The 14,718-nt window shown below is 47.0% G+C and overlaps 1 protein-coding gene across 4 annotated transcripts in view; it reads left to right on the plus strand.

Annotated features, from left to right (window-relative positions):
• KIRREL3 (kirre like nephrin family adhesion molecule 3) overlaps positions 1-14,718 on the plus strand; it is a 328,668-nt gene that overhangs the window by 223,238 nt on the left and 90,712 nt on the right. For all 4 annotated transcript variants that reach the window (XM_075774342.1, XM_075774343.1, XM_075774344.1 and 1 more), the window contains 2 exons: positions 11,541-11,690; positions 13,495-13,644. In XM_075774342.1, the coding sequence (XP_075630457.1) occupies positions 11,541-11,690; positions 13,495-13,644 (300 nt within the window). The remainder of the gene's footprint in view (positions 1-11,540; positions 11,691-13,494; positions 13,645-14,718) is intronic.

A 14,718-nucleotide genomic window follows, 5' to 3' on the forward strand; every position in this document is an offset into this window, starting at 1 on the left:
AGCCGGGGAGAATGCTAACTGCGGTGGCAGGAATGGCCCAGGGATTAGAGAGCATGTTGTGAGAGGAGAGACTGGAGGAGGTAAATTTATATAGTCTGGAGGAGGCTCAAGGGGAGACACGACCAGAGTCTATAAATACATGCAGCAATAGAAAGCAAGGGAGGAAATTAGTCAGAGGAAGGGAGGACAAGGGGCAATACCTGAAGCAAAGGCAAGAAAAGTTTATGCTGGGCCTTGCACAGAAGGAGAACGGCCTTCAGCATCGGACGTCTGGCCGAGGTGGGGTACCACCGCTGCCCAGTCACCCTGCTGCTCCTCGACTCTCCCCATCCCCTTTGGAAGCCTCACAAAGTGGGTTTCTCTCTTTCCTACCCAGCTCTGCTTCATTTTATAGCAGCCCCACCTCGTTTCTCCCCTGCCAGCCTTGCACCGAGCTGCCCCAGCATGCCTTCGAAGGTTTAATAAAACCGATTGAGATGCGTTTGGGCTTATGGCTTGACAACTAGTTCCCCTTAGACAGGAACATTTGCCTTCGCTGGGTGACAATGCTTTGAGCCCGTAGCCTTAGGCGCTGTGGCTCATTGCTAGTCATCTCTCCAATGAATAATACACAGGCCTGAATATCTGTCTGCATACATCTTCCTTTCCTATCGGGTAATTTAATGTTATCTCTGTGCCTCCTGCTCCTGAGATGAAGAGATTACTTCAAACCTGCAGCCCACAACCACAGCCATTGGTTTCAAACGTCATTAAGTTTCATTATAACAAATAAACACTGCAATGACATTTATAAGTTACCAGAGAGCACAGAAACACAAATATGAAGCAGATAAACTGCATTTGATCCAAATAATTACTGCAGGCAATATCGAGCTTAGGCTGAGCTGGCAGCCGGGTGCCAAGTAATTTATAGGAGTCCGTAAGGCACTGTGTTGCACATTGCTTCTTAAAAATTATGATGATGGTTATGTGTCTCTCTCCAAAGCCTTAAACAGGTTACGTTCCTGGCTCGCTGAAGGCAGGAAGCTTTTCCTCAAGTCAGAAATGGAGGTGGAACTGGCTGTTACTAGCTTGGGGATTCTTTCTATCCCCATTCCTCAGAATTTTAGCCTGAGAAGGGACCTGCATTTGAGGTTTGCTGTGGTTGAAACTGTAAAAGAGGCATTTATTTTTTTTATATTTTTTATATATATATATTTTATTTTTTCCCCCCTGGAGGTTTTCCATCCCCAGCTGTGGACTCATAAGAGGGGGGAATCCCTGGAGAGATATTTCCACTGTAAGGGAGTGTAATATTATAATAATAAAGTTCCTTTCATTTTGACTCCCAGCTTTACAACCTGCTCTTAACCCTGGGGAAGGAATCCCGTATCAGCAAACCAGATGGAAAAACATCTCCCCCAGCCCCCCCCCCCCCAAGAAACCCAGAATGAAAAGGGGTTTTGTTGCTGTGCTGGTTGTGTGAACTCTCACAAAGCTTTGCTCCCTGCGTAGGGCTGGGGGTTTGTCTGCTCTGGGGTGGCACATCATCTTCTAAATGAGCCACGTGGAGCTTGTCACGGGATGGAAAACTTCCTCTGTCCTGCAGGCATGGAGGCTCAACCCAGGAGGGGGTTCAGAAACAGCTGGGTTTATTGATGAGCATCTCTCATTACCTGCTAATTAACTCAGCAGGCTGGAATGTGCTAATCTCTTGGACTGGGGTTTTGCACGAGCAAGCCATTGACTCTGCAATGGGGACCATTGAGAAGGAGCTAGTAACAAAACAAACAGCGAAGACTTGTGTTTAAATACATTTGAGTCCCCTTCTGATGCGGTCCCTTCTCCAGCAATAAAGCAGCCACTTCCCTGTGGCTTCTCCTAAGGGTGCGCAAGGGCTGATAAAGCCATTTCGGGGCTATAAATATTGACTGAATGCATGATGTTTCCTCTCTCTCTCTTTTTTTTTTTTTCTTTTTTTTTTTTTTATGGCTCTGGGCTTTATTGGGTAAATCCCAGTCAAAAAGCAGGAGCCGGTTGTTGTAGGTCGCTGGCCTCCTCCACAATGGCTGAGCGATGGATAAATGCACTTTCTAAGGCCTTTCCCTGGGTCTATGGATATCATAGCGGCAACAGCTTTCAGGAGAGCGGAGCTTTTATTAGGTCTTCATGTATGGATAGCAAAGTACGTGAGGTTTTTGAGTACCTTCCTCGGATAACGAGGATGGGCACGTGCATGAAATGTTTCCTGCTCAACCAATGATCTGCTCCCTGTCTGTTCGCCTTAACATCTCTTACCTCCTCCTGTCTTTTCCCTGTCGCCTTTTTTTTGTGTATTGCATGTGCTTAACTTTAGGCTGTTCTTCAGAATAATTTGTTGTAACTCTAAATATGAATCTTGCATGTGAAAAAAAGAAAGTGCATGTATTTACAATCATTTCCGCTTGGAAAAATCCAAACAAACAATAATTACAGCAGAAACCTGCTAATTCTCATTCCACTTCATCTTTAGACTTGATAATTCACGCAACACAACCTGAAGCAGTCTCACCCTGCTTCTCGGCTCAGCTAAACGGCAGGGAGCTGGAGCAAGTCCTCAGCACGGTCTCAGTGCATCTGTAATATCGCATCGTTGATCTGGCCGGGAGCACCTCTAGAAGCAACACGGTCAATGTTTCATGCAGACAGTGGCCTCTCAACATTTCAGGGCAACCGTAGGACTTGTTCTTGCATTTTACTGCCTCGCTGCGTGCAGTTTGGTACCCTGCCCACGCGTTTCTGATTCGGGGAAGGTACCTGTTGGAGGGTGTCCTGCGCAGTGGCAATTCAAGCACCTGCAAAGATGGAAACAAAGTCCTGTAGAAAAACTTGGCTGACCACTCCTTGCATGAATTTCCAAATCTGTATGGTGAGCGTAAGGTCTCTCCGACCTGTGGTGAGATTTCTTACGCTTACATTTATTTTAGAGAAGGATGTGGATGTATATCTAGAGATTAAAGTTTGGGTTATTTTCTGATGAGCTTTGGCAGAACCATGCTTAAACTAGTGGAAGATAAGGGGGACAGAATAAAGGCTCGTTGTGCAATGGGGTTTTCACTGGGAGTGTGGCTAGAAGGTGGAAGACAGGAGCAGAATCTTTCAGTAGTTTTAGTATTGAATATCTGCATTGTCTGTTCTGAAATGAATCTTCATTTTTATTTCTCTCTGACTCAAAGCATGCAATAACAGATTTTGAAAAATGAGGATGGAAGTGAAACATGGTGCTACCCTGGGCGAGCTCTTTGGTCTAATTTTCCACCCTGTAGACTGCAGAACTTCCAGTTTCTACTCTTCCTGGGAGCAGAGCCAGACTTTGAAATCTCCAAATCGTTTGTGAAATGGATTATTCATCCTTCTCGTTTTCCTATGGACGAGTGTCCTGTGTGCCCTCTAACTCAAAGATGAGCTGAGATTTATTGGACTATATTTCAAAAGAGCAGCCCTGATCTGGGAACAAAGGGTGGGCTAAGGGGACGCACCTGGATTTAATATAACAGGGCTGTGGGGAATCACCTCAGAGATTTCAGAAGGTCACAAGGGATAAAAATCCTTAAAGGTTTTATCCGGGAGACTTGGGGGGGGGGGGGGCTTACTGCTGTCCGCCAGTTTGAGCATCAGCTGTTATTTTAGAAGGAAAAGTTCCTTTTCTTCCTTTGTGGATTGAAGTGGGTGGTTTAAGGTCCCAGGAGTGTCTGCACAAGGCTCCTGCAGCTGAGGACCCGCTGCCCCCTTTGCGAGCACCGTTTGTCACCTACAAATAGTTAACACTGGAAAAGCGTCTGCAGTTGCTACGCAGAAAGCTCCCTTGGCCGGTATTACCGGAGCGTCCCCTTGTCTTCTCTCAGCTTCCTCGCGAGCCCGTCAGTCTGGCCGCTGTGGAGCCGTGCCAGGACATCTACTCCCTGACAGAATAGCAAATGATAATTTATTATTCTGTGACAGGTTCCTCAGGAGCGCTGATAACAAAATATTTCTTAGAGCCTTTGGCAATTTTCAGTGGGACCTGGGGGTTCCAGGTGGATCAATGTAAGGAAATCTCTTCCCTTCTGAGCAAAGTATCTCCTGTCTCAAGCAAGGGATGCTGATCAGCACCGTGACCAGGGTTTCCAGTGCCTTTGAAATAGCTTGTGGTGCTGTTGCCTTTGTTTCTAGCAAGAGCGGGCATCACCCCTGTACCCCAAGCAGCCTCGGCAGGAGGCTCAGAGCTTACAGCTCCCCTTGGCCCTGATCACAGGGTAACTGCAGCAGCCCAGGCATCGGGACGAGGCCCTGGCCTCTTCTGTCTGCCATTAGCTTTAGTAACGAGCTTTGCCTCCTGCCGACCCCTCCGTTCTGCCGCTGTGCCTCCCTGGAAGCCTCGCTCGCTTCTCTGCCGCCCAAGCAAACCCTCATGTGCTGGCCCCCGTGGCAAAGCGTCACTTTAATTCAGTTTGCGTCTTCTATCTCCAGCCCAGGAAAAGTCCTGCGTGCCCCAAAGCTCATCTGGTTATTTTTTTTCTGCCTCTCTCAGCTCGTCTCGTAGAAGATAACGCGGCTTCCTAAGAGCCCAGCTTTATCTGGGCAGCAAGTACACGTGAGGTTGTTAAAGCTGAATGGCCAGGACCCGTCGGTTGAGACGGAATATTCAGTGCAATCCAGTCCGTAAGGTCATTTGAACGCCACTTTTTGGGGACAGCTTATTTTTGATCCCATGATGCAGTACATTAGTTTGTTTTCTATTGGCACAGCTACTGCGAGCAGGCATTTAATCTCACAAGAGGTAATTCTCGAAGCTGGTGCTGGGAGGAGGTTGCTAATAAATATCCCACGGTAAGTATACTCTTACACCTTTCCCAATTGGTAGCTAATAACAGAGCAGACGATGACATTTAAGCCCTTTCTGCATGGCTGATCAAACTACTCACAGTGACTTTGAAAGCAGTGCTGGGATTTCATGTGGGTATCAAAGCAAGTGGAATACTCGATAGTTCAGATCTCTTGCCTGTGTGACTAATAGAAAAAAAAAGATTTCTAAAAGGTCTAATATCTTATTCAAAATTTCTCTATCTCCCGTTTGAAGCTACTTAGTGGACACAGTGGGATGCTGATGTTTCTTCTCTAAGCAGCATTAGGAAAATAGCTGACATCACTGCGGGATGAGCTCAGGCGTGTGCACAGGCTACGCAGGCTGCGTTTCTTGGGGTGGTCCCTGCACCCAGGATCATTTTGGCTTTGACTTCACCTAAATGTAGCCCACTTCTTCCCCTCCCGTAGCTGGACTTGATGGGAACTGCCAGGCTTTGCTTGTTGGGTGCTTCAAGGGGAAAAAGGGTCCCATCTCCCTTGATGTTTGCGGGTGAACAAAGTACAAGCTCAGGTCCCTGCTTCGCACTAGGAGAGGGTACACACCTGAGCTGGGTCACACAGCTAGCTGGTCAGGGAGAAACAGGCTGCCGCTTGCCTTTCCGTACAGCTGATTCATTCCTTGACTGAAGGGTGTTGTGGGTTTTTTTTTTCTTTCAATTTGAATAATTCAGCAGCATCAAGCGTACAGAAGCCACGTGAGCTGGACTTGCGTAGTCAAACTAAAAAAAGGCCAAACTGACATTTTAGTTCAAACAGATTTTTTTTTTTCCCCCCCAAGGAAGCAAAATAAAATAATGGGAAGCTTATGCAAGGGACAAACTCAAGCTATCTTTCTTATTTTCTTCTGTGAAGCAAGACCTGGCTCTGGCCATCACCAGCACGTAACCCTCCCTTGGGGAAACTGCTCCACATGTCCTTACCATGGACAACATCGCGTGTGCAATTCATCTGCTCCTGTCTGGGGAGCCGGAGGCTTTTTGCTCCTCGGAAGGTGCAAGAAAACCTCATCCCTGTCCTTGTCTGGGGAAATCCTTGCTCTGCCCCTGGGGACATTTGGCTGGCCCTTTCCTTTCTGCTCCATGGGTGCTGAGCCCAGCCAGAGCTTGCACAAGACCTCGAGGTTGGGAGGCAGGTAATGAGCAGCTGTGCCACCCGCACGGCTCTTCCCTGCTCTCCCTGTTTGTACTGTGCTTCCTCATGACTGACAACTCCAGAGAGCTTTGTAAATAATGTAATGCTTTTGTCTGCTTGCTTTTCCTAGTCATCTAAAAATCAATGCGGGCGTGTGTTTTCAAGTGCGATGGGCCTTATGCAGGGAGCTCATTGTCCTTGGCTTGGAGAAGAGGACCCACCTGCATGAGCGCTGAGAACCAGCCCATTTGTCATGGGATCGATAGCAGGAGCTGCGTAGGGTGGCGTGGAGACAAGTCCTCGTCTGCCCGGAAACTGTGGGCGCGCAGCCATCTCCACCATTTCCCAGTTCTCTCCATGGTCAAGAGATGGCTCCATCTCTAGACGTCATGGAACGAGAAACCAACTCTGAGCTGGGCTGAAATGCCATGACTTTACACTTGGTGGTGGATCTGCTCAGTCTGAAGAGGGACCCTTCTAGGACGGTGCATAGGCTTAGGTTAGTTATCACTCCGCAGCCCCTTGATCATCCTCCTACCATGCATCGTGCTGGCTCTGAGTCAAGGGAAGGATTAGCTCTCCACATTGAGGGACAAGGAAAATGTCCCACCACTCTTAATCATTGGGCCTTTCATTTCTGAACAGTAATATTTTTGCGAGGAGCTTCATAGTCCTCCTTCGCCACTTCTATCCTCTCCTCGACAAAGAGGACTAATTCTTTTCAGAACACAATGGAAATTCAAAGCTCCACTTACATAAAAGGAGCCACGGTGCCTCCATTTCTAATGAGTCATTGTTCCCTCCGTAAGTCCCTTGCTTCTTACTACAATACTCACTTCTCTTGGGTAATGAAAATTTAACTATCTGCTGTTCCTGGTTGCCTCTTCTTGCAGCAAGTTGTCTGCAGGCAGGCTGGTTTTTACACAGGAGGCTGCAAGCTGAAATAATTCAGACAAGAACTCGTGCAAACAGATTTCAGTCTTCAGAGAGCTTAGAAAGCCAGTCACTGATTCAGGCTTCAGCGATGGAAGGAGCTTCAAGGTCCTGCTGTGTCGCAGGCGCCCTACGTGACCTTGGCAATGTTGTCGTGTAGGTGCTTCCCTCCGTTTCCTGGGTTGTAAAATGGGATTTTTGGTCCTTTTCACCATGCGTGGGTGTTGGGACTTCTCTGAAAAGGAATGCTACGGTGCTGGCAGCGTGATTTCCCTTGGAAGTCACAAACATAGCAGAGTCTCAGCCTTTGTTTGAAAGAACAAGGCAACATTACAGAGAAACACTGAAAAACAGGAGCCACAGGTGCAAAATCCATTAAGGAAATATAAAGAGTTCTAAAGTGGTTCTCTCTTTTTTCCCTCTTCTTTTTTCTTATGCTTTTATGACATGCTTGTGACTTCATAAGGATCCTGCCTGTGATTTTTGAAAGCAGGGTTAGCGTTAGTGCCTGCTTAGCGTTCACGGTGGGTCCTTTATTCTCCCGGTTTTGTTCCTGCTGTTCAGGATTTCAGAAGCTGCCAGAAGTGCCCCCCGCTTTTGTTTTAGAGAGACTTCCTCCAGAAGGCAGGAGATCGCAGGGCCAGAAAACAGGACACGCAGTCGTCTGGCAGTGTAAATAGCTCCTGAGGGAGCAAAGCAAAGCCGGCAACCAGGAGAAGAGGAGGCTTTGGGATCAAGAGCCTCTTGCGCCTTCTCCGACACCAAAGCCCCCACCTACAATAGCAGGTCGACCCGCAGCTGACAACCTGCCTTCAGCAGAAGGGCAGTTTGAAAGTGCAGATAGGACTTTGCCATCGCGCTGGAACGCAGTCAAGAGGCATGGTTAGCATCTCATTTACATATCCATTTGCTTTTTTTGAAGAAAAAAAAAATCAACAATGAATTCAGAGTCCTAATATTTGTTCCTGCTTGGTGCGTCTCATCTGCTGGATGAATAGCAGAAGATGCTCACGTGGAGGGGGGCAGAGTTGGTGACGAGCGGCTCCCAGTGACGCTTGCAGGAAGCCAAGCATCACTTGGAGTATTTCTTTCTTTGAAAGGATGCCAAGTCTTTACGCTTGAAAAGAGGAAAAATGGGGTGTGGAAGTCAAAGAGGACTGTTCTTGGGGAGAGGATGACGTTGCTGCATCTCCCCGCTGTTTGCGATTGCTGCCACAGGGCAGAGGAGCACTTCCCAAAACCAGAACCTGGGTTCCCTTTGTGCGGCACGAAGGTGCCGTAGGAGGTGGTGGATGGTAATGGCTGGTTGTACGTACCTTGCCTGGACTCATGTGGTCTGAATGCCAATCTCTGCAAGGATTTGGAAGCCAGGTTAGAGTTAAACCCAGATTTTTTTGGCTAATAGCCTATTTAGTGGATGGGGAGAGAGCGGGAAACTTCTGGTTGACTGACAGCATCTTGTGTGATCGTTGAAGTGCTTGTTTCGTTTTGTCTTTGGAGTCCAACCACCCTGCTTTGAAACCAAAGCACCATTTTGTACTAATGTTGTAAACGTTCACAGGAAAAGTACCCGACTGAGGTGTTTCAACCCATTTTCTTATAGCTGAAACTGCTCAACCTGCATTTGTAAAGCACCCTCTCCCAATCTCCCCATTTTCAGTTATTTTCTGTCAAGTACCTTATCTCCCTTAAAACTTTTCTGCAAATTACTTGTTCCTTTGACATTAAGACATAAGACAGCTGAAAGCTGTAACGTGGACGGGCCTCTGATCTTCCAAACCCAGTTAAACCCAGTAATCAGACTTTAAGCTGATTTGAAAGCTGGTTGAGCTCTGCCTTCAGTACTTTTTTAGGGGTTTTTTTTTTGCTTCTTTATCTGTGATTTAGGGAGAGATGATCCTGCCGTGGAGCAGGGACTGGGCCAGGTAATGCTCTTAAGGTCCTTACTCCCGTCTTTCCTCTCCTGTGACTAAGCCTGAGCTGTTTGTAGCTGAGCTGGAGCTTTGGACATAAAAAAAAATTGGTTTCAAGTGACAATTTTTCACACTGAACAAACAGAGGGAAGGAAAAGACGGGAGACATATGCCATGTTTCTGCTCTGATTTTCCATGGCCATCAGCTGCTCCCTAAAACAAATCAAGAAACAAGAAAAAAAAAAAAAAAAAAAGAAAAACAACCCTAAAAAGGGCTTCATTTCCAACAGCAATTACCAAATGAAGCCTCTGCTTAATGGACATTTTCAGAGGGCATGGACACCACTTTGTGCTTCTGCTTTCTCATTACGACTCTTGCAGCTCCCAGCTGACAACCTGATAATTCTCGCCGATAAAACAATCTTTTTGGGTTATTGCCGCATTCCAGCGCTGTCCCCGCTTGCCCGACTTGCCTTAAAAATTGTCAAGATTACAGAGTAAGCCGTGAAAACATAGTTAGCAGTGGAAAAAAACCATATATATGTATTTTTTTAAAAAAAAAAAAAAAAAGCAAAATGCTCACTGTTTTCTGCTTCCTTTCCTAATTTTCTCTCTCATCCCCACTTCTCTGTATTATGCTAGTCGTGCTTGTCCTTTATGAGTCTGAATAAAATACAGAGCTGATTAATATTCCCTATGAAATCAAATGTCTACATCTTCATTCGTTATAGCAAGGGTTTCTGCTGGTAGCAGAGGCCACCGTGACTTCCAGCGAGTCTCTCCCAGCAGACAGAGCTGGAATCTCCTCTGGAATAAACCCAGTAGCAATCTAGAAAGGCTAGCTCTGCTCTTCCCCATGCATCTTTAGATGGTTAAGAGCAAGTTTAAGTTAAGCTACAGTAAATTCAATTGAAATATAAACGTTCACGTGGGGGCACGCCTTGGTTTAACCACAGAAGTGAGAAAATGATTGAGCTTTGTGGCTTCGCCCCGTAGGCAAGGCCCAACAGCTCATTTGGAAACAAGTTTAGTTGCAAGAACTTGGTGTCACACTTAACCTTGGTTTAGGATTAATCATCAGTCAATGATTAAATTGAGTTAATGTAAATTAGGATTGAATTGATTTAGGGTGGTTCACATGGAGACTGTCCTGGTTTAACAAATTGATTTTAAAGAGACACTTTTTCTCCAGCCTGGTACGATTCTGTGTGTTGAGCTGACGTTCAGCCAAGGGGTGTGGGCTTTTAATTCCGTGCCTCTTGCAGGGCAGTAATTCACACGCAGCAGGGCACCTGATCTTTCAAACCCCTCAGGTAATACAATGTCCAGTCGTTCTGCTTTCCTCCGACTTCTCTCTCTTTCCCATCTCCCCTATATCCAGAGTAAGAGCGAGACTTTAAGCGCTGCAAAGCAATGGTGCTATTCGGATGCTCCACAAATAACAGGAAGGACCGTGCTCCCAAGGTGCCCACGTTTCAGCAGATCAGCCTGGAGTGGTGTTACACTTAGGACCTTCCACCACTAGACACGGGCGCTACGTCCATGTGCTGGCTTGTTGCACAATAAGCCATCTCCCTAAGACGTCCCAGAGATACAGTTGGTTTAGGGGTGCTTCGTCAGTGTTTGGTCTTGCTGTTAGTATTTTCTTTACAGAAAAGTAGGGAGTGGGCTGGCCCTGTGCTGCTACGTGCCCCCATCTCTTTTGAACCACGGGGATGGGCTGTATGGGCATCTCAGATCCTCACCTTGCCTGACTGAAAACCAAGAGCACTCATTTCAGAAAGAAAGAACCAGGAGTTAACACTTTGAATGTTTTTCAGGCATGGCAAAGCCAAAGAGCAATGATGTTGAAAATAAAACGTAATGCCAGTGCGTAGCAAACCCTGCTGTGAAAGAGGTTATACTGCATTGTGCTTTGTGTTGAAAATGAGAAGTTTCACCTCGCAGCTGAGGCATGAGACATCTCGCCCTGGCAGGAGATGACCCCAGGGCTTTCAGTAGTTACTGCAGCCTTTGGGGTGGGGAAGGGTGAGGAGAGAGATGGTAAACCACCACGCTTAGTCCACCTGTATCAACGAGGCGGTAGGTGTCATGCTTGAGCTTGGCTCGTTAGGGTGGGATGGTCTGTGAGTCTGACAATGAAACTTTGGCAAAAGGCAGTGCTGAACCAGGACTGTTGCTTCTTTTCATCCTCAGATGTGCGTAAAGCTCCCTACAGGTAGGTTACACTCCAGGAGAAGAGAGGACAGCAGCAGCCAGCGCTTCTCCTGCGTGTTTTGTAGCAGGTTCTTAACCACGCATCCTGATTTCAGAGAGGTGGGAGGGAGACTCAGAGGCAGAGGACCAACGTCCTCTTGTATTAGGTGTAATACAAAATATTACTGCTTCCCGAAAGCCTGCTGCTTTTCTGTCTGTAGTCACGATGGCTAAAACACTAGCACCACAGTTTGGAATAAAATAGAGGAAATGCCTGGCACCTCTTTGCTGTATTATTTTATTTTCCTCAGGGAGGAAAAACACTGCGAATTTTTGTCTGAGTGTATAGAGGGGCAATAAGTAATCACATAATTAAAAGCTGCAGAATTCAGCCTCGGGTTTGTGCTGTGGTGTCTTGGGCTGTTGCATCCCAAGGCTCTGCGTGGCGTGGAAAACTGCCCGAGAACTGACGGCCTCCTCTTTCTCTCTCGTTCCGCGCTCCAGGTCAAGCATCCTCCTTCACGCAGCAGCCCCAGGACCAGGTGGTGATCGCCGGGCAGCCCGTGACGCTGCTCTGCGCCATCCCCGAGTACAATGGCATCGTGCTGTGGATCAAAGACGGGCTCGCCCTTGGAGTCGGACGGGATCTCTCAAGTAAGTCATGCTACTGCCCTGCCTAAAGGAGGAAAACAGGAGCTCTCCCTGCCCAACAGTGCCAGTGCAGCCACTGTATTTATTTTGAGAATAATGTTTTCATTTCAAAACCTTCAGCCAGCTCAAACGTAAGCATTGAAACTTGGAAACACAACAACTTTTTTCCGCTCTGACTTGAAACAAAACAGTTGGTTTCCCACAGGTGTGACCTGACCCTTTGGAAAAGCCTTGCTTTGGTTTGGGTTGACTTTTGGAAACAAATGTCATGTTTCCAAAAGGCGGGCTGAAATGTTTTGTAGATGTTGAAAGTGCCTGTTTTGACACTCTCAAAAAAAAAAAAAACCAACCCCAAAAGTCTCTGTTTACTTTGGATAAATGTGTTTATTGCGATCCAGCAGAGCCCACAAGTACTTGTGGCTTCCTTAAGCTGTGCTTTTGGCAAATTATAGTTTGGTAATAAAATTCCCCAGACTTGTCGTTACTTAATCCCATGCATGCATTGTGATTGAGGGTTTATTGCAACTGGTGAAGCCTCTGGAACAATAGTGGAGAAGTTATACAGTTTATTCTATATATCTTGCTGGAAAACGCTAGGTTTTTTTGGTGAAATGTTTCACAAGGGAGAGCTTTTGCTTGAAAGCTGGAAACCTTGGAGGGCACCAAGCCCTTCCAGGAGCTGCAGCCTTGTCGTCCCTCCCCCCGAGCACAGAGGAGGTTGGACGCTGTGACGTTGCCTCTGCTCAACTTCTGCGGAGCACAGGAGACCCGAGAGGGTTTTTTTCCAAGTCAAGCAGCGGCATTCAGAAATCAAAGGAGGATTTGTGTTTCTTGGTCTCCAGGGACCCCACTCTTCTCTAAAGTGCAATGCCTGCTTTTTCTTTTCCTCTGGTTTTTTGTAATACATATAATTACTCATTTCTCAGACTTGCCTGAGTGAGCAGTCCCCTCTTCAACTGTTTTTCAAAGCTCCATGCCGCAACTTTTACATATATTAGAGAGCGGAGTTTTCCGTATGAGACCTTGCAACGCGAATGGGTAACAACAGCTCCACTGAAGTATGTAGCTTATGTGAATGACTTCCACAATTAACGGAGCTGGAGCTGCTTTAAGCAAGAGGAACTGCCAGTTCGCATGTTACCAGCTCAGCCAGTCATCTAATTAGCTAAATACAAACAAACCCATCGTTTGTATTTCTTGCGGTTCAGGAGAGCAAATCCTGCTGTTGATAGCTCGCGAAACAACAAAAACACACAAGTGTGCCAGGCGGCCTGCGTTACAGAGCGCATTAATCACCAGCGCAGGGAAGGCTGGGGTGATGGCAGCCTTCCTCCCGTGGTGCTTCGGATGTCTCAAAATGCAGGGCAGGCTGATCAGGGCTGTCGGTACCCCCGCAGACCCCTGCCCAACCGTTACGCAGACTGAATAGTGGAAGCGTTCCAGGGTTTCACCACAAGCACATGAACAGCTGGCTTAAGGAGCTAAGGAAATCCCGTGACAGGGCTCAGAGGAGCCGGAGGCGGTGGATTTCCTGGTGGAAGGGCTCATCCCTTTTCCTAGGGATTTCAGTTAACGCTCCTTCATCAGCACTTCTTTTTTGAACTCTTAGGATAAAACCTGCAGTCTCTTCCCCGAGTCTGGAAGGGCACGCTCTCGCTTTTTGAGCTGGCTGCCAAGGAGGAGAAGCAGCTGCCTGGTTCCTGGGCATTTGCCGTGGGTGGCCAGGGCTCCGGGCCCACGCTCTGTACTCTTCATCCTTGAGCTTGGCGGTCCAGCTGCCTCCTGACCCGCGCTTTGTGTTCTGCAGGTTACCCACGCTATCTGGTCGTAGGAGACCATCTGTCTGGAGAGCATCACTTGAAAATCCTCAGAGCTGATCTCCAAGATGATGCCATCTATGAATGTCAGGCTATTCAAGCGGCCATCCGATCCAGACCTGCCCGGCTGACCGTTCTCGGTAAGTCCCGTATCCTCCATCATGTTGGAGGTCATTTGCTTTTTTTATTTTTGTCTTTGCAGTCGTACAGAGTGGCTTTTTGACAATTAATGGAAATTAATCCATCATGAGAGCAATGAGGATGCATCTTGATCCTGAGAACGGTAGCAAAGGAAGCTCTTGAGGGAGTAAGGCAATTCTGGGATGAGTAACACAGGCACAAAATGTTTGGTACTTCAGCTCTACAAATATACATGCCAACTGAAGAGCGTATGTGCATAAATTCAAGGATATGGAGAGCGTCAGTGCCATCAGTGCAATACACATTGCCCTTGCTGCAATGCTCTTCCGCAGCAGGACCAGGAAAGGGTCCTGGTACCGCTTGAGGAAAGGCTGGTTTTCAAACTATCTTCATACTCTCTATTTTCATACGTATGTTTTATCATCATGCGTTTCTCAGTAATTAATCTTACTCATGAGCTACACAGGAGGATGTTGCATGGGATTGCGAACAGCAGGCAGCCCCCAGCGTCTTGTAAAGACCCTTTTTGGGTGGGAGATGGGAGCGTAGCACTGGCAAAAAGAGGTTTTGGGTGCTTGATCAGGAGTGCTGGGAAAAGTCAGACTGCATCAGTGAGACCTCCCAGAATGGATTTGGCTTCAGAGAAGTTAATGAAAATGGTGTTTTTCTTGAAAAGCTTGGGCAAAATCCAGTCTGTATTGCTCCCAGATACATCCTGATTATTCAACCGCCAAAGTGAAACTATTTACATATTTAAGTTTGCTTAAATGGAAGTTTGGATTTGTTTTTTCCTTGTTGGGTTTTTTCCTGGTTAATTCTTTAAAAAAGGATTCAAGCCGAGAGTTTTAGTGCTTTTAGTCAGATCAACACTAATTAGTCTTAAGCAACCAAAACAAGTGAATTACGGTACTAGTTCTGGTTGAAGGTGTGCCTTATCGGAGTCTGCGCATCGCTGTGAAAAACGAGTTCTAATTTCTGGTTTGTAATTTCCCCTGCATTTGTTTTTCTCTCTCCGCAACCCTACAAAGTACCCTACCCCCAAACTTACACAACTGCTGTCTCTTCCTTCCCTG

The sequence above is a fragment of the Balearica regulorum genome, chromosome 23 (genome assembly GCF_011004875.1).
Source record: "Balearica regulorum gibbericeps isolate bBalReg1 chromosome 23, bBalReg1.pri, whole genome shotgun sequence".
NCBI classification, from domain to species: Eukaryota; Metazoa; Chordata; class Aves; order Gruiformes; family Gruidae; genus Balearica; species Balearica regulorum.